At 49.9% G+C, this 22098-nt stretch overlaps 12 protein-coding genes across 12 annotated transcripts; 6 read left to right on the top strand and 6 right to left on the bottom strand.

Annotated features, from left to right (window-relative positions):
• Nucleotides 1-946: 946 nt before the first annotated feature.
• Nucleotides 947-2083, bottom strand: N7525_005381 (uncharacterized protein; the record flags this gene model as incomplete). Its single annotated transcript, XM_002564828.1, has 1 exon — nucleotides 947-2083. One exon carries the CDS (start codon nucleotides 2081-2083, stop codon nucleotides 947-949), a length of 1137 nt encoding a protein of 378 aa, XP_002564874.1.
• A 506-nt stretch (nucleotides 2084-2589) lies between these two features.
• N7525_005380 (uncharacterized protein) lies at nucleotides 2590-3867 on the bottom strand (the record flags this gene model as incomplete). Its single annotated transcript, XM_002564829.2, has 1 exon — nucleotides 2590-3867. The coding sequence occupies one exon, from the start codon at nucleotides 3865-3867 to the stop codon at nucleotides 2590-2592; it is 1278 nt and encodes a 425-aa protein (XP_002564875.2).
• Nucleotides 3868-4283: 416 nt separating this feature from the next.
• N7525_005379 (pseudouridine-5'-phosphate glycosidase/carbohydrate kinase family protein) lies at nucleotides 4284-7053 on the bottom strand (the record flags this gene model as incomplete). The annotated part of the gene is made up of 7 exons (XM_061213385.1): nucleotides 4284-5607; nucleotides 5679-5979; nucleotides 6034-6264; nucleotides 6322-6363; nucleotides 6420-6519; nucleotides 6570-6778; nucleotides 6864-7053. The coding sequence occupies 7 exons, from the start codon at nucleotides 7051-7053 to the stop codon at nucleotides 4284-4286; spliced, it is 2397 nt and encodes a 798-aa protein (XP_061070406.1).
• Nucleotides 7054-7340: 287 nt separating this feature from the next.
• N7525_005378 (dolichyl-diphosphooligosaccharide--protein glycotransferase subunit OST1) lies at nucleotides 7341-8980 on the top strand (the record flags this gene model as incomplete). The annotated part of the gene is made up of 3 exons (XM_002564831.2): nucleotides 7341-7681; nucleotides 7758-8799; nucleotides 8855-8980. 3 exons carry the CDS (start codon nucleotides 7341-7343, stop codon nucleotides 8978-8980), a joined length of 1509 nt encoding a protein of 502 aa, XP_002564877.2.
• Nucleotides 8981-9355: 375 nt separating this feature from the next.
• Nucleotides 9356-10150, top strand: N7525_005377 (uncharacterized protein; the record flags this gene model as incomplete). The annotated part of the gene is made up of 1 exon (XM_002564832.2): nucleotides 9356-10150. The coding sequence occupies one exon, from the start codon at nucleotides 9356-9358 to the stop codon at nucleotides 10148-10150; it is 795 nt and encodes a 264-aa protein (XP_002564878.2).
• A 679-nt stretch (nucleotides 10151-10829) lies between these two features.
• Nucleotides 10830-11252, bottom strand: N7525_005376 (uncharacterized protein; the record flags this gene model as incomplete). The annotated part of the gene is made up of 1 exon (XM_061213384.1): nucleotides 10830-11252. One exon carries the CDS (start codon nucleotides 11250-11252, stop codon nucleotides 10830-10832), a length of 423 nt encoding a protein of 140 aa, XP_061070405.1.
• A 621-nt stretch (nucleotides 11253-11873) lies between these two features.
• cef1 (putative cell division control protein (Cdc5)) lies at nucleotides 11874-14488 on the bottom strand (the record flags this gene model as incomplete). The annotated part of the gene is made up of 4 exons (XM_002564834.2): nucleotides 14400-14488; nucleotides 14311-14344; nucleotides 13898-14238; nucleotides 11874-13845 (listed from the first exon to the last, which is right to left on the bottom strand). The coding sequence occupies exons 1-4, from the start codon at nucleotides 14423-14425 to the stop codon at nucleotides 11874-11876; spliced, it is 2373 nt and encodes a 790-aa protein (XP_002564880.1). The 5' UTR covers nucleotides 14426-14488.
• Nucleotides 14489-14732: 244 nt separating this feature from the next.
• N7525_005374 (ribosome biogenesis protein NOP53) lies at nucleotides 14733-16161 on the top strand (the record flags this gene model as incomplete). The annotated part of the gene is made up of 3 exons (XM_002564835.1): nucleotides 14733-14866; nucleotides 14946-15890; nucleotides 15945-16161. The coding sequence occupies 3 exons, from the start codon at nucleotides 14733-14735 to the stop codon at nucleotides 16159-16161; spliced, it is 1296 nt and encodes a 431-aa protein (XP_002564881.1).
• A 299-nt stretch (nucleotides 16162-16460) lies between these two features.
• Nucleotides 16461-17419, top strand: rex4 (putative 3'-5' exonuclease; the record flags this gene model as incomplete). Its single annotated transcript, XM_061213383.1, has 2 exons — nucleotides 16461-16738; nucleotides 16813-17419. 2 exons carry the CDS (start codon nucleotides 16461-16463, stop codon nucleotides 17417-17419), a joined length of 885 nt encoding a protein of 294 aa, XP_061070404.1.
• Nucleotides 17420-17857: 438 nt separating this feature from the next.
• Nucleotides 17858-18616, top strand: N7525_005372 (ribonuclease H2 subunit C; the record flags this gene model as incomplete). The annotated part of the gene is made up of 4 exons (XM_061213382.1): nucleotides 17858-18020; nucleotides 18106-18180; nucleotides 18269-18486; nucleotides 18563-18616. The coding sequence occupies 4 exons, from the start codon at nucleotides 17858-17860 to the stop codon at nucleotides 18614-18616; spliced, it is 510 nt and encodes a 169-aa protein (XP_061070403.1).
• A 439-nt stretch (nucleotides 18617-19055) lies between these two features.
• N7525_005371 (putative mRNA decapping hydrolase) lies at nucleotides 19056-20199 on the top strand (the record flags this gene model as incomplete). Its single annotated transcript, XM_002564838.2, has 3 exons — nucleotides 19056-19137; nucleotides 19200-19880; nucleotides 19958-20199. The coding sequence occupies 3 exons, from the start codon at nucleotides 19056-19058 to the stop codon at nucleotides 20197-20199; spliced, it is 1005 nt and encodes a 334-aa protein (XP_002564884.2).
• Nucleotides 20200-20441: 242 nt separating this feature from the next.
• N7525_005370 (putative integral membrane protein) lies at nucleotides 20442-21839 on the bottom strand (the record flags this gene model as incomplete). Its single annotated transcript, XM_061213381.1, has 4 exons — nucleotides 20442-20896; nucleotides 20967-21031; nucleotides 21092-21594; nucleotides 21687-21839. 4 exons carry the CDS (start codon nucleotides 21837-21839, stop codon nucleotides 20442-20444), a joined length of 1176 nt encoding a protein of 391 aa, XP_061070402.1.
• Between the last annotated feature and the right edge of the window lie 259 nt (nucleotides 21840-22098).

The raw sequence follows: 22098 nt of genomic DNA, 5'->3' as shown, positions 1-22098 counted from the left end.
GTTGGCTTACTTGCTATTTTTATAGAGACTCTACCGACATATACCATCGGAAACAGCCCATCCCCGCACATTTCACAAGACCTAAGATGGCAGCCTTGCAATGGACACAGTATGACCTACTTAGGTAAGAGTTGGATGTCTCCATAAGAGATATGGCTAACGAATACGCTCTAGATGATTCGACCGGACTATACTACAAAGCGCGGAAGTGGGAGTGGGAATACTACATAAAGCATTCCATATGACATACTATGTCTCCTTCAGGTTGTATTTTTATCTTAGGGTAGCATATAGCATGCATCATGGCTATAGAACTGTAAGATTATGTTCTAATAAAGGAGGATAAGTTAAAGCAATAAGTGCTTTAGTGGGTGAAATTATTAGCTTATTATGCCTTCTAAGGATACTAATCCCCAAAGAGACGGTGTTAATGTAAGGGAATGCTCTATATCATCATATAGGCAACCTCGACGGCACGGAAATCCCAATCTGGAGGCAAAGCCGAAGCAGGATCAACATTGTTACGAAATGGATAATTTTCAACAGACGAGCATGGTCAGGTCGGCCTGTTGGATCCGGGACTTATGCCGTCGTCAAAAGCTGTCCAAGGCTATGAATGTTGGGTGGTGTTTTAGTCTTGGGCTTATCTATCTTGTAGATGACTGCATGCGGTTGTCCCCCAGAGGTCCGATGTTTCGCCCTGTCGTGAATTGTATTTCTGAGCCCCCATGAGACAGCGTAGGCAGAGGCACGGCACCTGGTGCTTACATCTACGGAGATCTCAATGTCATTGCCATTGTCGAGGTCTGCCGTATGCCGGTGCGCACCCTGACAAATTCCAGCTCTCGTGCCAGCTCTTTGATAAAGTCATGGCTGAGCATAAGCTCCATAGCCATTGGCGGTCCCACGGGATACATCCCGCTTCTTTTCCTTTCCTTTTGTGATATCATCGCGTTGACAAGCTAATATCACTCTTTTGGAGACATATCAAATGACCATCCACATTGCATCCGATGATTTCCAACCTCGTAACTTGAAGCTGGTCGCCAAGCATAGTCACCAGCTTCTGCCATGAGCCTTCTGGTTTTGTACTAATACCAACGTTGTTCAGGACAATCTCTCTCAAAGTGTTTTGGTGCATGTCGAAAAGTAATACCAGATCATCTGAAAGACAGTCAAAGCCACCAAGCCGTAAAACTCGAAGATTTGGTAGATTCAGTGCACGACTGAGCGCTTGGAATCCCGTTCGCTGTAGACGTGTATCGAAATACAGATCAAGTACCTCTAACCGAGGAAAGAGCAAGATAAAATCGACGAGAGGCTTAGACCAAACAAGTTGATCTTCATCATGATCCGGACCCATCAAAAGCTGCAATGAAGTGAGTGTCCCAGCCCATGGGAGTTGTATTCGGTGAAGTTCAGGGAATCTGAGCACGCTTGGATTCATCGCTCGTCCAAGTCCAGCATTCAATTCCAATGTCTCTATTAAGGCCCCGCTGGCGGTTGCAGCGGCAATAATCACATGGGTCACTTGTTGAATGTAGATCTTGCTGTATTCCTTTTCGATACTTGAGGTTGGGTACACTCCCGTTTCTCTTTGTAGAAATGCAGCTCCCCAGGGTTGATCGTGGTCAGCCAGGGCCAGAGTTCGACAGTGGACCGCATTCGCTAGTATCTCTGATAAATATGTCGTGTCCAGGCCTGATTGTCGGAAGGAATTTTGTTGTATGTAATATTCACGATAGCTCTTTTTATTAATCGGAGGGGAGACATTCCGCTCCGTTCGGCCTGGGAGATAGGGCTCATCTGAAAGTCCATCCGGGGTCAAGTGATTGGTGGTGATGACCACAGATCGTATTGAAGGACCGAAAATTGGATGATGCGATATGTCGAGTAGATTCATAAGGCTGTGTCGGCTTAGCATGTGGGTCCGCGTGCGGAAGTAGAGCTTGAGGAAGAGAGCGAAGGTACTGTCTCTCAGGTATAAACTACTTAGACGAAGGTTGAAGAAGTCTTTGCTTTCGATATATTGGGCAATTATTGCAATGATTTCCGGGCTAAGGCTATCAATAAGCTGTGACATTTTGGCGCGATGGAAAGTATGATATCTCTGAGAGTCGGTAATTTGCAGCTTTTGCTGAAGGAGTATGTGCAAGGGTCTGCCACCTTGGAAGAAGACAGTCAATTATTTAGGATTTTATTTTCCTCCGTAATATTTGCGCCCTAACCATGGTTTATATAAGTTGAAGTTCGACTTCTTTGGCCTCCGCGGAGTTAGTTGCATCAGAGGTCTCATGTGACATCAATAGTTAGGGTTTTGCTATGATGCGCATCATAAAACATCTCAAACATGAATCTACGTAACAACGTACGTCCATTCGGTCTAGAATATTAATAGAAATAATAGGGAGCTATAACACTCCCTGGGCCTTGTAGTTTCCGACAGTAGTAGAGCTCGTCGAGACTCTCAGAGCATTCTCCGTACCTTAAGAAAAATATACAACCATATATTTCGTATAAGTATAATAATTCTAGAAACATTGTACATCTAAGCTCACAACTTTCCATAATACAACCCAGCTTAACATCTCAACGGTGTTGTTTCTCTCCGAGTTCGTTTCTCCCAGTGTGCTCACAAATCCCCGTGGACAATGATGAACGGGGGGAATAAGACGGCGGGGAGTCATCATCGGAGATGTTCTCGTGTCCTCTCTTCGACTCAGGGTCTTGGCTCGCCATGACCACAATAGGCAAATCAGAGAGTTTGAACTCCGTAGTTTTCCCCGCACACAAGAACACGATCGAGACGGATAACCTATACGTTCTACTTATATTGAGCGTCCGGAAAGATATATCCGTATGCCGGAATATAAAGGGCCCAACCACCGTGTCCAGGTCCATACTTCCTGATACCGGAATGTTCACAGAAGGCCTGGATATGATTTCAATGCGCTCATCCACCTCAGCAGACATCACCCCTACCAGAGACGGTGTAGCTCGGGCGGCAGTTTGACCTGTCACGACCACGTGGATAGACTGCACCAGGATCTGGGGCGGATACCCGATAGAGGAGTTCTCGATTACAGGATCAACATCCAAAGTACACGAGAGTGGCCTTGACTGCACCACGTGGGTCTGGTAGGAAAAAGCAACATTGAATGAGAAGTGAGGCAATTTTCCCGGAGAAAGCCAGGACTGGAACTTCTCTTGAACGCTTAGATTTCTACCTTCATATCCGGGAAGAAGGTGCATGCTCCGAATATTGAATAGTTGCTCCTCTCGTCGCGAATGGGCTCGGGGAAAGCTGTCCTTCGCAAGCGGAGTCATTTTGGCCGACGCAGGCATAAAACTCAATCGGATAGGCTCGGATAGAAATGGTGAGTTCCTGCCCAGGAAGCCTCGTTGTATCTTGGATCCTTGTGCGTATATTTTGTATTCGATCACACAGTCCAACTGTCTTAGGTCGTCCTCCGCTTTCTTAGTGAATGTCGGTGGCAGCGGATGGCCTGCGTCATTATAGAAAGGGGTGGTTTCGGGCCATCGCGGCGAATTCGTTGATGGCTGGACGTGAGAAGGGAAAAGAAATTCAAATGGCCACTGAAAGAGGCCATTTGAAGGTGCTTGGCAGTCGTGGAGTGAAAGGATGCGCTCTTTTTCGAATAGAATACATTTGCTGCGATACGTCGCGGACAGTGCTGCTGATCTCTTGGCCTTTTGTATCCGACATTTCGCTCGGCCAACGAAGACCACGCGGATGTGATCTTGAATATCGGAAGGGGCTGGACATCGCAGGTTGACGTGACCGGATATTGTCTCATTGTCTGAGTAACACGTTTTTTGATTATCGAGGGACAGTGTGAGGGACATGGTGAATGGTAGAAGGATGTAGTAGGGAGTAGAAGTAGAATTTTGAAAAGTTTGAAACAACTGATGGCCATACCATCCATGGATATACAATATACAACATAGTTGGATCACTTCCGTTTTGGGAAAGGGAAATCCGAGATAGGAAATTCACTAAACGAATACGCGACGATCGCCCAATTGAAGATCCCGGACTCGAGATGTCTCACTTTTCCGACCCTCCAGACCCAGTGCCAAACTTCAAAAGGACAAGATCTGCGATAAACAACCACAGTAAGACCTATTTATAACGAACTAATCCAGGATATTCGTTATATCCGAGATCCTTATAACGGGGTTTACTGTAGTTGGGTTTAGTGAAGAACCTGAGTCGTCGTCCAAGCCCATCATTCAATTCGCATGTCTCCATTGAAACCCTACTATAGTCCCAATAAGCCCCGCAGCTCAACCAATTTCTTGCTCACACCTCCAGCGCTAGCCAATGTTTTACGGCTCGCCTCCTGGGCAATAGGAATGACATCCTCAATGCGTACAGAAGGATCCTTGGCCAAGCCAGCCACCACAACACCTAGCAGCGTATCACCCGCCGCATTGACACTGACAATGTCCTGGTCATCTAGAATAGTAGCAGGCGAGAACAGACGCATATAAACACCACCGAAAGGCACGTCCGACCCAGGCGACGCGCGAGCAAGAATATACGGCGCAGACTCCGGATCCGTAAGGCGGGGATCACCAGGCGGCAGAAGTTGAGTAAGGAGAGCACCCGCACCACCAAGCTTGGTAACAATACAGGGAATGAGAGGAAGCAGCTGAACAGACTGCTGCGGAAGACCCTCGTCGACGAGAGATACCGAGGTGAGTGCAATGAGACGCTCTCGCGAGCCCGTCGGAGACATATTCATAGAGTTAATGATATGCCACCATCCCGCTGACTCGAAAAGAAGTGACTCCCGCGCAACGGTGTACATAGCCGTCAGCTCGAGGCGGTTCGGACACGCAAGACTAATAGCATTATCTGGAACTGTCTGATTAGAACTGATCGTCGCACCGGTGCTGTTCGCATCGCTGCCGAATAGACGTCGGGATTTGGCCGTTGAAACGGGCTCGAAGGCTACACGTGCGCCGTGTTTGCGTGCCACAGCACTCCACTTGGCTATCACGTCGGGTCGCCAGTTGGCGTCGACGACGACCCAGTTTGGCTTCGTGCGTTCGAGGAGAGGTCCCCAGAAGCCGTCGAAGTCGAGCTGGGACTCGGGGAGCTCGACGATGCCCATGTCGGCCATGGCTACTACGAGGTCTTTTTTGATGTCGTTGATTGCGATGTATTGTGCTGTGCGGGTGCTTGGTGTTGCCGGGAGGACTCGGATGCCTTCGGTGCTGAGGTCTTCTTTCTCAAGGGTTGAGAGTGCGGCACGGCCGCTGAGATCGTCTGCGATGACGCTGCAGAAGAGGACGTCGCTGCCGACATAGTTGGCGGCAACAGCAACGTTGTGGCCAACGCCGCCCAGGCTTTGGCCGATAATTGCTGGGTTGGAGGTATGCGGTACTGGTGCAACCTGTGTGAGTTCGTCTCCGAATGGGGTGTAGTCGCAGGACAGGTCGATGGCTAGCGAACCGGCAACCACGACGTCTGCTTTTATCGTCGGTGTAATAGGTTCGGTGCTGCCTGGTTCAGGGATATCTTCAACTTGCGAGGCAACTTGATTTGGCAAAGCTACATCTGGGATTGATGGCATGTGTCTATAGGGAAGGAGATCTCCGAACTTAGCATTGATTGCATCTCGTATCTCGTATCTAGAAACAAAACTCACCGAGACCGTGTTCCTAGGTCAGCCTGTTCAAGCTTGGCAAGTTCCACAGCTACTAGGGTTGCACGCTTGACGTTGGACTCAATTAAGGCCCGGTTAGCAACTACGCTCTTTCCACCGCTTAGTTCCTTGATCTTAGCAAGCACAAATGGCGTGTTGTCACTGCCGTGGTAACCCTCTACATGGGAAAGGCGGATAGCTTCTTCAATCACAAGATCCATCTCGGCTTTGGGGATTGAGTGCTCCAGGGGGACGGGGTTGGCAAAATGGATGCCGGAGGTTACTGGAAGCTTTAATTGCGCATCTGAAGATCGTGTCAACGAGGCTGTAGTTTTCAACGCATGGCGGGTAAACTTACAAACTATGGCAGCAGCTTCAGCTTCATTTTGAATGACTCGGGGACTGCGGACGCCGCTCTCTCGTGTAAAGAAAGCAGGGAAGTCAACAGCGCCATCCCGGCCATCAGCGAATGTACCCACGCAGACACCTTCGGTCTCGAGGTATTCCAGCGTTCGAGGAATGTCCAAGAAGCTCTTGCATCCAGAGCTAATCACCGTCACCGGGGTACGTCCAAGTTCAGTAAGATCGGCTATAATCATTTGTCAATAACTGGAGATCCTGGGTTTGTTTCCACAGTTTTCCCTACCAGAGATATCCATTGAGCTTTCTGCTCCACGATGCACACCACCTATAGCAGGTCAGATTGGCTTCATTGTTCAATTGAACTTGGGTCATTGGATTTACCTAGTCCACCGGTACCAAAAATCTTGATACCAGCTAGTTCTGACAGGATCATAGTGCCCGAGATTGTAGTACCGCCGTGCATCGGCTTACCGACCATTCCCTGATATAGATCAGTTTCAGTCTTGTGAGGCATTGTAGCTACTAACTCACCATGCCACAGATATATCCGAGGTCTCTGCGAGACACTTTTAGAGCGCTCTTGTCTTGAGCCGTTGAGGCCAGCTCGATAAGCTCTTCCGTACTCAGACCAACCTTGGCAACACCATCAAGGACTCCTATAGTTGCAGGAACTCCGCCATTGGCTCTCACAACAGACTCCAATAGTGCGGCGAGAGCAATGTTATCGGGATAAGGGAAACCTACAGCCGATCAGTCTTGGCTTCCCCGCTCTTGGGCGAAGCTCTTGCAAGGTTCAACCTCAGAATGAACAGAGAGAAGACTCACCGTGTGTATAAATTGTCGTCTCAAGTGATACGACTGGTTTACCTGTAGCAACTGCATCACGCACCTCTTCTGACACCTTGAAGAACTTGCTCTGGGCAAGGCCGTGGTAACGCCGAGCACACGACAGCTGGGCTCCCCTCAAACAGGACCTTAGAGCAGCTCGAGAGGCAAACATCGTGTGTGACAACATGATGGTAGCTGAAAAGAAGATTCAGCTGCACCCCCAGCTAAGTGAGCCTGCTAGACAAGTATGTAAGAAGTAGAAATGCGAGATGAGGAGAAAGCTCCCGAGCTAAACTAGGCCGTTATCAGCGATAAGCCGGAGTGCGCGATGTGGCCGCTTCGGCGACCCTAGTATACAATGGGGACCACGTATCATCAGCTTCGCAAGCTTTAGGTTCATCGACCGACACAATCACATCTCGGATTTTTGAACATTTTGAACCTCGGAGAAATTGTGTCCTCCAGGTACTCAGAATGAGGTTTTTCACCGCCACGGTGCTCGGGCTGCTCGCGCCCAGCCTGTGCGCCGCAACCAACCTTACTACGCCTAATCGATTGGATCTCCCGTCCGGCTTCAAACCCCCGCAGGTCTTCAAAAACACAAATTTGGTTCGGAATACCAACTTGGAAAAGAGCTATGTGCGGGAAACGATCAATGTCGTTGTGGAGAATGTCGACAAGCAGCCCCAGAACGACTACTACATCCCCTTCTCTGCCGAGGTGTTTGACCGTGTTGGAGCCTTCGAAGTGAGGGATAAGAAGGCCCCCGAGAAGGGACGCTTTGACGTGGACTATACTGAAGCTGTATCATCTGGGTGAGTATCAATTGGGAGGTCAATGGCCACGCCAGAGGATACACCATGACATCAATTCTAACATCCATTGAAACAGCGGCAACCAGTACTTCGTCGTTCACCTTCCCGAACCTCTGGCCCCGAAGTCGCAGATTACCCTCGGAATTTCGTACTCGGTGCTTTCCTCTCTCAGTCCCCTTCCTGCGACCATTCAGCAGGCGGACAAGCAGTACCTCACCTACTCGTTTTCCGCTTATACGCCATCCGCCTACACGACGGATACACAGAAGACCAAGTTGAAGTTCCCCAGCACCAATGTGCCGGATTATACAACCACTGATGGTCTCAAGTCCGGCTCGGACCCCGAGCGCAAGGGCGCCACATACACCTACGGCCCGTATGACACGGCCAAGGTGGCCCCGGGCACCGAGCACCCAATTACCGTTCGCTACGAATTCACCAAGCCCGTCATCACCGTAAACCTTTTGGAGCGTGACTTGGAAGTCTCGCACTGGGGCGGCAACCTTGCAACTGAGGAACGGTACTGGTTGCGCAACAACGGCTCGCAACTGACCAACCAGTTCTCGCGTGTCGATTGGACCTACTCCAACTACCAAAAAGCGCCTACATCGGCAGTTCGCGAGCTGACCTATCCACTGCTGCCTGGCTCTGTCGACCCTTACTTCATTGATGATATCGGCAATGTCTCTACCAGCCGCTACCGTCCGAGCGTTGGTAAGAGCGCTGGTAACTTGGAGCTGAAGCCCCGCTACCCGATCTTTGGAGGCTGGAACTACAGCTTCCGTATTGGGTGGAACAATGATCTTGCTTCGTTCCTGCGCCGTGCCGCGGGTGTCGACTCCGACTCCTATGTTCTCAAGGTCCCGCTCATTGAGGGACCTAAGATGGCCGAGGGCATCCAGTATGAGCGTGTGATTGTGCGCGTTGTTCTCCCTGAAGGGGCCCACAATGTCCGTTTCGAGGTCCTCGAGGGAAGCCACAGCAATGGTCTTCCTGGCGCGGAGCACATTCACGCTCAAGTGAGCTCTCTGAAGACTTACATGGATACTCTGGGCCGGACCACCTTGACCCTGGAGGTTGACAGTCTGACTGACGAAGCTCGTGACTCCAAGTTGGTGGTATGTACTAATATTGTCACTTGTTCATCTCACAGTTGTGCTAACTAGACATTAGGTTACGTACGATCACTCTATGATCGATGCCCTGCGCAAGCCTTTCACTATCTTCGCGGGTTTGCTCACAGTCTTTGTCGCTGCCTGGGGTATTGGAAAGATCGATGTCAGCATTAAGAAGCGGTGAACTGCGTGAAATGGGTTCATAACAATATCATTTTGTCAACTTTTTATAGGCGTGTCCAAGGGATCTCACCAATTGACTATGTTTACAGTATTTTCAGCTTCCCTTGTCATCTTACCTAGATACCTACATACCGTAGGTACTTCCAACGTCCATGTGATCTTCAAGTCCGAGTTGCTCCTTCCTCTGGGACGTACCTTCCCACTTGGATACGTGTATACGTGTATACACCATCGGATCGTAAACGTAAACAAACGTCCATGTCAACTCAGGTGTCGACTCGTTCTTCTCTTTTTCCCTCACTCCTCCCTCTCCCTCCTCCTAAATCCTCACTCCGAACTCCTAACTCACGCTCTACGCAATTTATCGACCTCAGCCATGCTTCAAATCAAGCAGTCGCCGGACAAACCGCGTCCTCCCCCTGTCGATGACAACACTACCCAGGACTCCCCGTCCAAGATAAACCTGTCTTCTCCCCGCAACCGCCTCGGCCCAGTGGTGGTGTTCATCGCCCGAGCCTCAAACCTGAAGGACCACAACTACCCGAACTCTGAAATCAACAGCAACCAAATGCACGAATACCTCCGCTCACTGCTAATCATCACCGTCGCCGAGCACCGCAAGCGATTTGGTCTCCTGGGTCTCCGTCCCCACAAGATGCAGACAATCATCCAGCCCGCCCACAACCGGGTCTCGTCCCTCAGCCGAGTCGGCAAATACCTGGCAATGGCTCTGGAGGAAGCCCGCGCATCCAAGACTGAGTGCATCTTCGTCCTCCACGGCTGGGATGGCTGGACAACCGACAAGATGACCATCGCTGAACTATGCCAGCAATTCTGCGACGTCCCCTTTTCCTTCCATGTTTATGCGAACCGGGGTACTCCTCGTGAGTTCTACGAGGTCAACGCTCACAAGGTCAATGCGTACTTCAGACACACGGTCACCCTGGATGATCCGGCTGTTGTGGGTGATCGTTCGACTGCGCTTTACATCCGCATCCTGGAGGCTCTCCCTACTTTGCAATATGTCAAGTATTACCCTGTTCTCTCGGAGGCGGAAAGGGATGCTCTTTCGAAGTATGATAAGCGCTTCGCTGGGATCTACGAGAAGGACGAACTCGAGGGTCCGAAGCTCGAGGTTGCAAAGTCCGATGCTCCAAAGCCAGGCGTTTGATATGGCATCGGTACGTAAGAATAGCAATACCAGAGTTGCATCTTCCTTAACTTTATCTTTCTTGTATAGCTTGATATTTTGCAGAGGGATATACGAAGCGTGACACTGATTCATGGAAGGGAGACTGGAGAGACCCTGGGTCGTTGAGGAGAAGTCGGATACTATCAATTGAACAATCAGCTTTAATGAATATGAAATCTCTCATTAAACTGTTTATGGCAAAACATAACTTGGATAGAACGTAGTGACATCTCTCAACTCCCTATACTAAGCCCCCGCATATCTTCCCTCTCTTCCCTCATTTCCCCATCTCCAAGCTTTCTTTGTTATGAATGACATGAATACTTTGCCTCCCCCTCCTTGGGGCGGGCTGGCTATCGCACAATATTTGATCGTGTGTCATCCCTTTCAATTTTGATAACTGTGTTGAGTTCAAAGTCATAATGAATCGAATTGCAAAGCGTGGTCTACGAACCCATGCGCTCCAAGCAACTTTTGAACACCCGACCTCCACTCCCACGGGGTATCTGTAGCTGAGTCCGGAAGATCCAGTCCACTGCTTATTCGAAACTTGGTTCGAATCCATCCTCTAGGAAAGAATCCCGCAACCTCCCAATCAATGATACCGACGTCGCCGGTCTCCGGAATCTCCTCGACAAGGATATTTCCAGGGGCGAGATCAGCATGATAAAACACAAATTTGGATTGCAAAGAGATAAGACCGACCATCTAGTTCGGTGTGGTGCAAGACTTGAGGGATTTCGAAATCAGGCCGCAGTTTATGAACAAATGACAATGTTGCGGCCTCAGGTGTTGTACCAAGAACGCGAAGTTTGACCTTGCAAAAAGCGCTGTTTCCTACCGACCAGACTGCCGAGCTATCGCCGACATCGTAGACTAATTGGAACGGATCATTCTCTGACAACTGTACGGTTGGAGGCAGAGGGGCAGATGCGTTGGTGAGAGTATAGCTGGCATCGTCGCCTTCATCGTACCAGGTACAGGTATCAGAATAGCCTTTTGACCGACGGACTTGTAGCGGACCGATAAGCCAGGTATTTGCATCCACCTGCTTGATTGACTCTCTGAGAGGATCTTTCATGATCTTGATTATGGTAGGCTATCAAGCGTTGTTGATCTTAAATTCATCAAATTGTGGAGGTGACTGGTATAAACATTTGAATTCAACAGAGTTGAGTTGCGATACGAAGAAACTTAAGAGAGAGAGAGAGAGAAGTTGTGGCGATTATATGCGTCCAAGGGGTGGAAAATAACACTGCTTACGCTGCAGCAAGATGTAATCATTCTTTGCCCCTGACCAACATCATTGGCTATGATTCGCCAACTTCAGCGCTTGCTGCCGGGTGGCTGTTTTTCAGCATGAGGACGTACTCGAAAAGAGCAAGCCTATTGCAGACGAGGAGGCTTTCCGGTCTAGAAGTCTGCGGGTGCTTTATTTAGATGGTTTTCGAAACATCATTCGCGAAGGTCGTGTGATCCTGTGGATGATGATATCTTCAATGTGATTGGTATATGGATGGAAACCGACGAATTCCTTCAATGCTCTACTGTTGGGGAGTATCGAGCTAGTGCAAAGTCAGGGAGGGAACTGTATCAATTAACGGATGAGTAGATCCCGAGGTCAACTGAGTATTGTGATGTAATTGTACAGAAGAGCAAGATATTGTGGTCATGACGCAGAACAAGAAAAAAAGCAAACTACCTAGTGCCATCCATTGACCGTACCCGCCCCAGCACGAAGTTGATCAAGCTCATCTTTTCGGCTCTTATACAAATCCTGAGCCTCTCGCTCACGCCGCATAACAAATGACACTGCTTCGCGGAGTCTCTCAAGTCGCCGGGACAGAGCCGACTCCTCAGAGATCTGGAGTGTACGGAAAGCGTCCAGTTCATCCATAGCGGCGGGCAAAGCAGCACCAGCCTCCACGATCTTCGACCGCAGCGTCTTAGCACGGTTCTGGTATCCCCCGTAGTGCAAAGAGAGCTTCTTTTCGATCTTGTTTCCGCGCTCAGCGGTATCAAATAGGGATGTCTGAACAGTGTCGAAGGCCGCAATCATGCGTTGTTCTTCTTGGAAGGGGTCCTGCTCGTCATCCTCGTAATTTTCAAGACCAGGGAGAGACTTGGCGCGAGCTGACGACCAGCCATCGTCGAATTTCTCTTGCCATTCCGCCTGCTTTGCTTCCGTAGAAGCAATCTCAGCAGCAATAGAAGCCCGTGCTGCATCCAAGAACCGGTCGTCCAATTGACTTAACTTTGGTGCTTGACCCTTGACATGCGCATCCGGGACGGGGAATTTGCGAGAGTCATGTGCAATCAGGGCGGCGGCTTCGTTGGCAATCAGGCCTTCGATGGTGTCGGTGACCTGAGAGGCACGCTGCAACAAAGCGTCTAGATCGAGAACGGCGGGACGAGGCAGGCCTCGTTGGTAAACTTGTGATTGACGCTTGAATTCAGCCTTGGCGGCCTTCTCCCGTGCCTCGTTGTTACGGCGATCACGCTCAGCGGCATCCTCTTCGCTGATCTCCGTAGTGGTGGGTTCGACGGACTCATCCGGAATATCAAAGTCATATTCGAATTCCTTGGGCTTAGGAAGCGAGGCCAGCTTGCTGCGCATCTGTTGACGAGTGAGGTTCTCGTGCATTTTAATGTCTCTAGGTGTACTGCCAATGAGCTGGGCACCCTCTCCCTCCCGGTTCAGAGCTAAATGATCACGCGGGGTGCGCAATGGCGTAGCACCAGGCCCAACACCACCGTGCATAGGTGTTGCACCCATGCCATTCGCCTGGCGGAATGGCGTGGCCATGGGGTTGGGAGTGACAATCGCCTGCCGACGAGGAGCAATTCCATCAAATCCAGTTGATGAGCCGCCCTCATGGAGGGGTGTGTTATCTCCTCCAAGGAGGGAAGACTGAGTTTCAGTCAAAGCTCGAATGTTCCTGATCTCGTTGGCGATGTGATCCTCCTCCGGCGCAGCTTGCGGGGTTCTGATAGGGGTTCCTCCGACAATAGTTGAGTAATTTCCAACAAGTTCCCGAGTGACTGTATCATCGGCGCTCATTCGACTAGCTGCTCTATCCCCTGCCATTCCCATCTTGATAATATCTTCCATTTCGCTTTCGCTGACCTGCGGTGCCGGCAAGTTCAAACCCCGTCGTTTGCTGCTCTGTTCAGCCTCGCGGATTTTCTGCATTTGACCTGCTCGTGCAGCTGCGGCAGAGGCGGCTGTAGCACTGCTTTTATCGTTCTTGCGCTTCTTGCGCTCCGCGTCGTCGTCTTGGCCACCCTTTCTCTTATTTGCGAGTTGCTGCTTCCGGGGATCGAATGCCTCGCGTTGGCGTTCATTCTGGTCTTTCTCTTCTATTGTATCGTAGAATCCAGGAGCAGCTGGCTTTTCGAATGGAATGTCTGCATTGTAATCCATCTGGCCTGGCTTCCGCGTGACGACCTTGACGTTGATACCGGCATGCTTGAGTTCACGACGCTTCTGGAGAACGGCCAGTCGACGCGACTCTTCTAATTGGCGCTCTCGGGCCTTTCGCTTGGCTTTTTTACCCTGTGTATTGGCGAGACGAGCACGCGCTTCGCTCAGCATTTCTTTTTCATCTTCATCCAGATCGATAGTGTCGGGCCGGGCGGGCTTGGACTCAGGGTCGGGATCGAGTTCACCGGGTCTAAAAGGTATCAGCAACACGGACATCATAATGTTGTAGTGTAAGCACGTACCGTAGACGGCGGACATCGTCCGCACTGGGGGCGGCGCTCTCCTCGCCGGGTCCTCCCAGACCGAGCTCGTCATTTTCGCGAGCTTCAGCCTCATCCAGAAGTTTTTGGTAGCGTTCAAGACATTGTGTGGCAGTGCGCCCGACGATGGGGGCAATTGTGCGCCATTGCGTGGGCATCAACTTTGCAAGGTGGAGCAGTTTCTCATCCTCTTCCCGCGACCACTCGACTTTGCGAATACCCGGGTCCAACCATTCAATCCAGCGCGCCTTGCATTGCTTTGGCGTTTTCCGTGCGAGCAGTGAGGAGACTCGAGCCCACTGGTTGAGACCATACTTGGATACCTGCGATCGAGTCAGTTTTTGTCACATCAAACGTTGGCTAGGGAGGTTCCCAGTGGGTCATAAATAACATACGGCTGCCCGAAGCACTTCATCCTCAATGTTGGTCCTAGAAATATGTTAGCGACGAAAGCTCGTGGGCAGGTTCCAACAGTGGCACTTACCAGACACCTCCTTTGACGACAGGCATGGCGTGCGATCGCGCTGAGCGCAATGTCAAACCTTCGAAAAGCGATAGTAAAAGATCAAGGGTGCCACCAGGAAGATGAAATATGACAACCCACTGGCGATATAGGGAGTTCACGCGCCGGAAGTGATGACAGCTTGAAGCGGAAGAAAAGCGAGTTCGATGCCAAGCGCGGTAAACGTGGTAGCCGCGATCACCGCCCCCGCGCGTGCTGAGATAAGCAGATCCAGAAATTTTTTGGACCAGAAAAAAAGATAAGCCGATATTTTCATACTATCAACGCCGACTTGTCCGTCTGTTGTTTTCCACAATGTCGACCGCCGTGGACGCCCCGAAGCAATTTAAACAACCTTCTCGTAAGGGAAAGAAGGCGTGGCGCAAGAATGTCGATATCACCGATGTACAGGAGGGTTTGCGCGATCTGAAGGATGCCGAGATCACAGGGTATGTCTACATCTGCTCTTTCTTTTTCGTTCCGGCTCTCTACTTGTGAATTGAAATTCTAACTATATTCTCCTTGTAGTGGTCTCGTATCCGAGAAGCCTTCCGATCAACTTTTCGTTCTCGATACTGTCGGTAATGAAGAAGTGCGCAAGTCTATCGCCAAAAAGCAAAAGAAGCCCCTCAAGTCAGACGAGATCCTTGCCCAGCGGTCAATGATCCCGGCCCTGGATGGTCGGAAACGTGGAAACCCCAACGTCACCGACGGAGTGATTGAGCCCAAGACGAAGAAGCCCAAGAGTGACTGGGTCAGCCGTAAGGACTATCTCCGCCTGAAGCAAGTGGCGAAGGAAGGAAACCCTCTGGGCAAGAAGAATGAAAATGAATTCTACGATCCATGGGCGGAAGATAACGAACCCTCGCTCACGTACGACGACCCTCGCTTTGATTTCCTGCAGAAGCCCAAGCCCAAGGTTGAGCCGGTCACATTAAAACACGCCCCGATCTCACTTGCTGCCAATGGGAAGCCCATCCCCTCTGTTAAGACGCCGCACGCCGGAACCAGTTACAACCCTGTGTTCGAAGAGTGGGACAAACTATTGGAGACACATGGTGCCAAGGCGGTTGAGGCCGAGAAGCTGCGGTTGGAGGAAGAGGCTAAGGAAGCTGAGAAGCGGCGTTTGATCGAGGAGGCCAAGAACGACACCGGAGAGGTGAAATCAGATGATGAGAGTGCCTGGGAGGGCTTCGAAAGCGAGTATGAGAAGTCCGAGTGGCTGAACAAGAAGCGTCCTGAGCGGAAGACCAAGACACAGCGCAACAAGGCCAACCGACGCAAGGCAGCAGAGAGGCAAGCGAAGTGGGAGGCAGCGAGGGTAAAGAGAGATGCACAGGCCGAGCATATTCTCAAGATCACCGAGGAAATCAAGCAACGGGAGCTCGAGCGCCAGAATCAGTCGGATGCAGATGATTCTGAGGATGGTGATGATACTACCCTCCGCAGGAAGACCTTCGGTAGCAAGAGACGGTACGTTTTCGTTCATTTTCCTATACCTACCTTGCGACTAACAGGTTATTTTAGCGTACCCGAGAAGCCATTGGAGCTGGTGCTTCCTGATGAGCTGCAGGATTCTCTACGACTCTTGAAGCCCGAAGGCAATCTCTTGGATGACCGATTCCGAACATTGATCGTTCAGGGTAAGCTCGAGTCCCGCGCACCAATTACTCAGGCACGCAAGGCCCGGAGACAGATTACGGAGAAGTGGTCTGCGAAGGATTTCAAGACTGGGTACGAATGATTCTGCATATTCCCTCTAAAAGCGCGTGCATTTTGTTATCTGGACATATAATGTGGTCCTAAGGTTAGATAAGTTAGGATCAGGTTTCATCTCAATAATTTTCAAGCACTTAAGAAACACTCAATTGGTACCTAGGTATACATGTCGATATAAATCGTAGATAGTACAGGCCATATAGCAGTATATAAGTACTTAAGTACCTGGCTATCAAACCCCAAAATAAAAGTGGGTCCCGAAAATTTACTAGCTTATCGTCTTTTTTTATCTTTCCCATCTTCTTTCTCACCAACAGACACAGAATGGACAAGACGGCGCTTTCCAGTAATTGGAAGAAGTTGCAGGCGACCTTGAAGAAAGATTCTACTGTCAAGCGCAAGCCCTCCGATCGCGACTCCGGAGATGGCATTGTGAAGAAGCGAAAGTTGACAGAGAAGCAAAAGCCATATAACAAAGACGCCAAACCAACCAAGCGCAAGAGAATGTCCGATAAGAAAGAGACTGGCGATTCAGCCGGTGCACCAGCCCCAAAGATCGAGACGAGTTCGCGTCACAAGGAAAATGAAGGCCGTTCACCAACGTAAGTTCTAGACCACAGATCGTCCAGCCATACTATTTGGACTGTCCTTTCGCTGCCAGCTACTAAATATCAAGCTCCAGCGCCGAACTAGGAAAATATGTCGCAATGGATTGTGAAATGGTGGGCGTCGGACCAAACCCGGACAGTGACTCTGCACTTGCTCGCGTTAGTATCGTGAACTTCAACGGCGACCAAGTATATGATTCGTACGTGCGCCCGAAGGAGATGGTCACAGACTGGCGCACGCACGTGAGCGGGATTGCGCCGAAACACATGGTGGAGGCAAGAAGCCTTGAACACGTCCAAAAAGAAGTTGCAGATATCATGAAGGATCGGGTTCTCGTCGGTCATGCCGTCAGCAATGATTTGGACGCTCTCCTCCTCGGCCATCCCAAGCGCGACATTCGAGACACGAGCAAGCACGCGCCATATCGGAAGATTGCAGGTGGTGGATCACCACGTTTGAAGATCTTGGCTGAGGAATTCTTGGGAATCAAGATCCAGGAGGGAGCGCATTCTAGTGTGGAAGATGCCCGGGCTACAATGGCTTTGTATCGTCGCGAGAAGGATGCGTTTGAGCGGGAGCATTTGAAGAAATGGCCTGCTCGGATGATTGCCGACAACAGGGAGAAGGGTGACCAGAAAAAGAAGAAGAAGAAGAAGACTACTCGCAAGCGCTGATGTGATTGAATCTTCGGTATAGCTTTCGAAGAGACATGCTTAAATACTCTGTACATGTATACCCCGACCATTGCCAATTGAATTGTTTTGCATTTCGAGATTTGGAAAGACTGTAATTCATTACCCAGCGACTTCAAATGCATTGAAACAACTATAATATACCTGTAGAGATGGCCAAGTAAATAATTGTAGTCGTCGATCTCGAATTTCCACTTAACGCGGAGAACGGGAGAACGCGTCGCGCCGCACCTCCAATCTTTTGCAAGAATCATCGCAACCACCCAGACCGCAGAACCCAGGCAATATCTCTGCAATTGCAGATTTCAACGATATAAGAACCGATCACCAACCAATTGATCCCAGTAAATATACTGGATCACACTGTTACTACCCCACGAGTCCTCAGACCAGAATATCCGTCCAAGAACATTCAACACAATGCCCGACATGTACGCCATCCAGCCCTGCTCAAAAGCGAGCTCACAATCCAAAAAGAACGACTCAACTCCGCAATGCATGCCAAATATCATTCCATGCCGGATTCACCACGATGGACCAATTGATTCATTGGATCGGTATTGGACAGTGAAAGACGAAAAAGGTATGCAAGACAGACAGCATAGGCTGGAGAAAGTCTACTGGACCAATGTGCAAGCAAAAACTAACATTGTCTTATTTATATCCAGATAATACCCAAACGGTGCATTTCCGCGGACGCAAACTTCGAGGTCGGCGCGTCGCCCTCCCCGATGGTTATCAAGGTACGAGAGAACGTCCAAATGAGCTCCCAGAAATATACAAGCGGTAATTGAATCATAGTTGACTGACTATATACCATTGCAAATACAGGTGTAGTCGCAACACCCACAGACCGCGTGTTACCCGCAGCTCAACGGGCAGACAGCGATGGCGCTGAGGATGCAGAGGCTGAGCCCGAGGAAGCAGTGAAAATTATGGAGATGCAGGGCACCTTTGATGACTTTGTAGTATGGGGGCATGAGACTCTTCCTGCGGCGGATGATACTTTTGTCAAGGGAGTGGAGGAGTGGCTGCAGTTTGCGGACGCGGTATGTTTTTATTCCCCTTCAATTATGGTCTATCAAGATACTTTTTTACCTTGGTTCTTTTCTGACTGTCTATTAGATGCATATAACCCCAACATCAGCGACTAATGGAAAGGAGTCTGCTGCTGCTTGAAGAATCCTGGACGGCTTGTTGGACTAGAATGGAGTTGATGCGGGAATTTCCGTGGATTTGGGCTAAATATTAATGAATCTGATAGCATAATTCTCTGAGATTCACTTACTACTGCTTGAAACAGATCTTCTTACAACCTTCATCAAGTATGAACCAGATATGTATGCGTTGAAGGCTTGAGACCAATTGGTTTTGGCTCAATGCATCCAATGGATACATTTCGAGGGCTCAATGTATCAGAATATCAAAGCAACTACAGTATTATCTAGACCATTTCTAACAACAAAATGAATTATCAAGGCATTGCAACGGAATCCATCATCCATCTTATAGATCTACACCAAAACGATAAGCCTGACCGCCCCACCCGATAAAGCTGGATAAATCGTACAAAACATCTTGAACTCCCCTACATCCCACCATTGAAACGCTTCCAAACATGGCCGACCCCCAAGACTCCGACAAGCTCGCCCCGGAGGCACTAATCACCAAATTCCAAGTGAGCAAGCTCCTCAAACAAGGTCCGACTCAACCACCCCACCTCCCCGCAACAATCAATAGACTAAAAGAACCACCCCTCCAGACCAAAATGGCCGACGAATCGCCCTCCTAGGCACAATCGACAACACCCAAGGCATCCTAATAGCCGAGCGCGCCGCATTCGCAACCGAATCCCTGGCCGTGCTCCAAGCCTTCCACGCCGCAATCTCGCGAATCAACAACCTAGGCGACAACGACATCTACCGCTGGTACCTTGCCTCCTCAAGCGGCAACACCAACGACCCGACACCGGCAGAGGCCGCCGCAAACCGCCATCAAGACCTCAAACTCAACCTCATCTGGCCATGCACAGCACAGCACATCAAGAAGTACTCGGATCAGCAGCTGCGCATGGTAACAGAGACGGCGGAGATATACCGCACGCACGTGCGGCCGTACATGCAAGCGAAGCGCGAGGAGGGACGTCTGAACTGGGTGTTTAATATCCTCGAGGGCAGGACTGAGCAGGAAGATGTGATTATGCGGGATGAGGGACACGGGCCTGAAGATGGGTTTTTGATGTTGCCTGATTTGAATTGGGATCGGAAGAGTATGGGGTCGTTGCATTTGTTGGCTTTGGTGCAGAGGAGGGATATTTGGAGTTTGAGAGATCTTAAGAAGAGTTTTGTGCCTTGGTTGAAGTATTTGAGGGATAGGGTGCTTGAGGCTACGGTTTCTATGTATCCTGGCTTGGAGGAGGATCAGATTAAGCTTTATGTTCATTGTGAGTTGTTGTTTGGGATTGGATTGCGCTGTATTGGGTTGTGTTGGGGGTTGTTTTTGCTGACTTGAATCTCGCAGATCAACCGACTTATTACCATTTCCATATCCATGTTGTCAATGTTATGCTCGAAGCTGGTGCAACGCAGGCAACGGGTAAGGCTTTTGGACTGGAGAACTTGATCTCGCAGCTGGAGACTATGTCTGGGGATGAGGATGCTAGTCTGGCTGATGTCGATTTGACATACTACCTGGGCGAAGCTAGTGAGCTGTGGACGGAGATTTTTGAGCCCTTGAAGCAGGGAAAGCAGCCTAGTCGGTAGAGGGAGTTGTTTGAGGCCATGTCAGATACATATCGAACGAAAGTTCTAATGACCGAATGAATCGAAGCTAACCCATTCCATTTTTACGACTGCAAAATTGTACATCCCACGACGACTCTCCTCACTAGAAAGCATTACATTATACAACCCCCAAAAAGGGGGTACAAGTCAAGATAATAAGATATTAGTATTCAATATATACGTTTTTTTTTCTTCTTCGGTCATATCTACATATACGTCAATTATACATGTTCCCTCACATGCCTCTCCGTCGAAGTCTGCGTAACCTCAAACGTGCGATGAATGCCCAACCCGATATCACCCTGCAACTGCAACCGAGGCGAGGGCCGATCAATAGTCAACCTCTCCTCGCTGCTACTCGGGCTCGGAGCAACATATGTATCCTCAGGATCTCTCTGGCTCTGGATAGTCGTGACAGTGACAGCAAGCTTATCCGGTCTCAACCGAGACTGCCCGCTCTCATCCAGCGAGCCTAGAGGAAAAGATCGATTTTCACCTCCGCCCAACTGGCGCGAGGCAGACCGTGAGCGCCCGGCGGGAAACCCAGTGGAGTAGTACGGGTCTGAGTGAGAGCCCGTCCACATGCGGAGGAGGGGCCGGAGAGTTGCGAGACTACCGGCTGTAATGCCGAGGCCTGCTTCGATGTTGGACCAGATGGCGATTTGGTATGTTGCGTCTAGAATGAGGTGTCTGGTTAGTCTTGTTTCATGTTTTGGTCTATGTGACCGACAGGATACGAAACGTACAGAGGAAATCGGGGTCATAGAATGTTGCGACGAAGGGGACACGGACGATAACCGCCGATGAAGCACTATAGAATCCTCTCGTCAGTGGTCTGGAACTAGTATGGAAACTCGAGAGGAAAACATACATGCAAGCCATGCTTAAGATGCCCATGACGGCGATCTTGGTCTTGCGCTTCATGTGAAGTTTGTGGACGAGGAAGATGGGCAATATGCCGACGGTGAAATCACACAGTGCGGCAAATGCACTGTATATGTAGGTCATGATCACGATGATCTTCATATCCATGCATGTGCCCACGATATTAGGGTCGTAGGCCAACTTGGTCCAGAAGTATTCCAGTGGCCTGCACTGGAGGAGCATGAGGAACATGAAAACCAGGCCTGCAATGACGGTCAAGGCCATGACGCAGTAGAGGAGCCAGATGTGGAGGGGTCTGATAGTGATGCGCATCAGGAAGATGCAGACGGAGATCTTGCAGCCAACCGAGGCGAAGCAGTAGGCGATCTCGCAGAGCCACCAATATTTCATTGCAATGACGCGGTTGTGGACAGTGAGATTTTCGAGCATATAGCCTGTGCCATAAATTGTGCCCCCAATCATGGTTCCGCAGAACATGGCATAGAATAGCTGTGATAGATTGGGTTTGTCAGATCTCTGGTATCACTCCACAGAAAAGTCCCGGAATTGTCTCGGATTGAAAGATTCGAGATTGGACCTACCATTGCAATCACCATAGCCCCATCATCCCATCCAAATGCCTTTACGATCCAACCGCGCACGTAGATGCGTAGCATCACCGTGATGGTGGCGATGGGCAGGAAGACCGCGGCCACAGCCTGAACCGCCGTGCTTCTTACCTTTTCATCTGTCATGGCGGCAAATGCTTGTCATGTCGGAAGGATCTAAATGTGGGGGAGAAGGATTCTTAATAAAGACGGCCTCCTTGACAGGACCCGCGAAAAATAGAAAATTAGAAAATACAGGGGCAAAGAGGAACTAGAGCGTTTTAGCTCATTTAGCTCATCTAGCTCAATTAGCCCTTGGCCCAGAATGCCTTTTCTAGTGGGAAGAAAAACAACGCTAAGCCAACGTTGATATGATCGACGACACGGCTGGACTCATGACCTTGTC

The sequence above is a fragment of the Penicillium rubens genome, assembly GCF_028828025.1.
Source record: "Penicillium rubens strain IBT 27055 chromosome Unknown utg000002l_segment0_segment0, whole genome shotgun sequence".
NCBI classification, from domain to species: domain Eukaryota; kingdom Fungi; phylum Ascomycota; class Eurotiomycetes; order Eurotiales; family Aspergillaceae; genus Penicillium; species Penicillium rubens.
The sequence above is the reverse complement of the archived record's forward strand: the minus strand, read 5'-3'. Positions and strand labels throughout refer to the sequence as shown.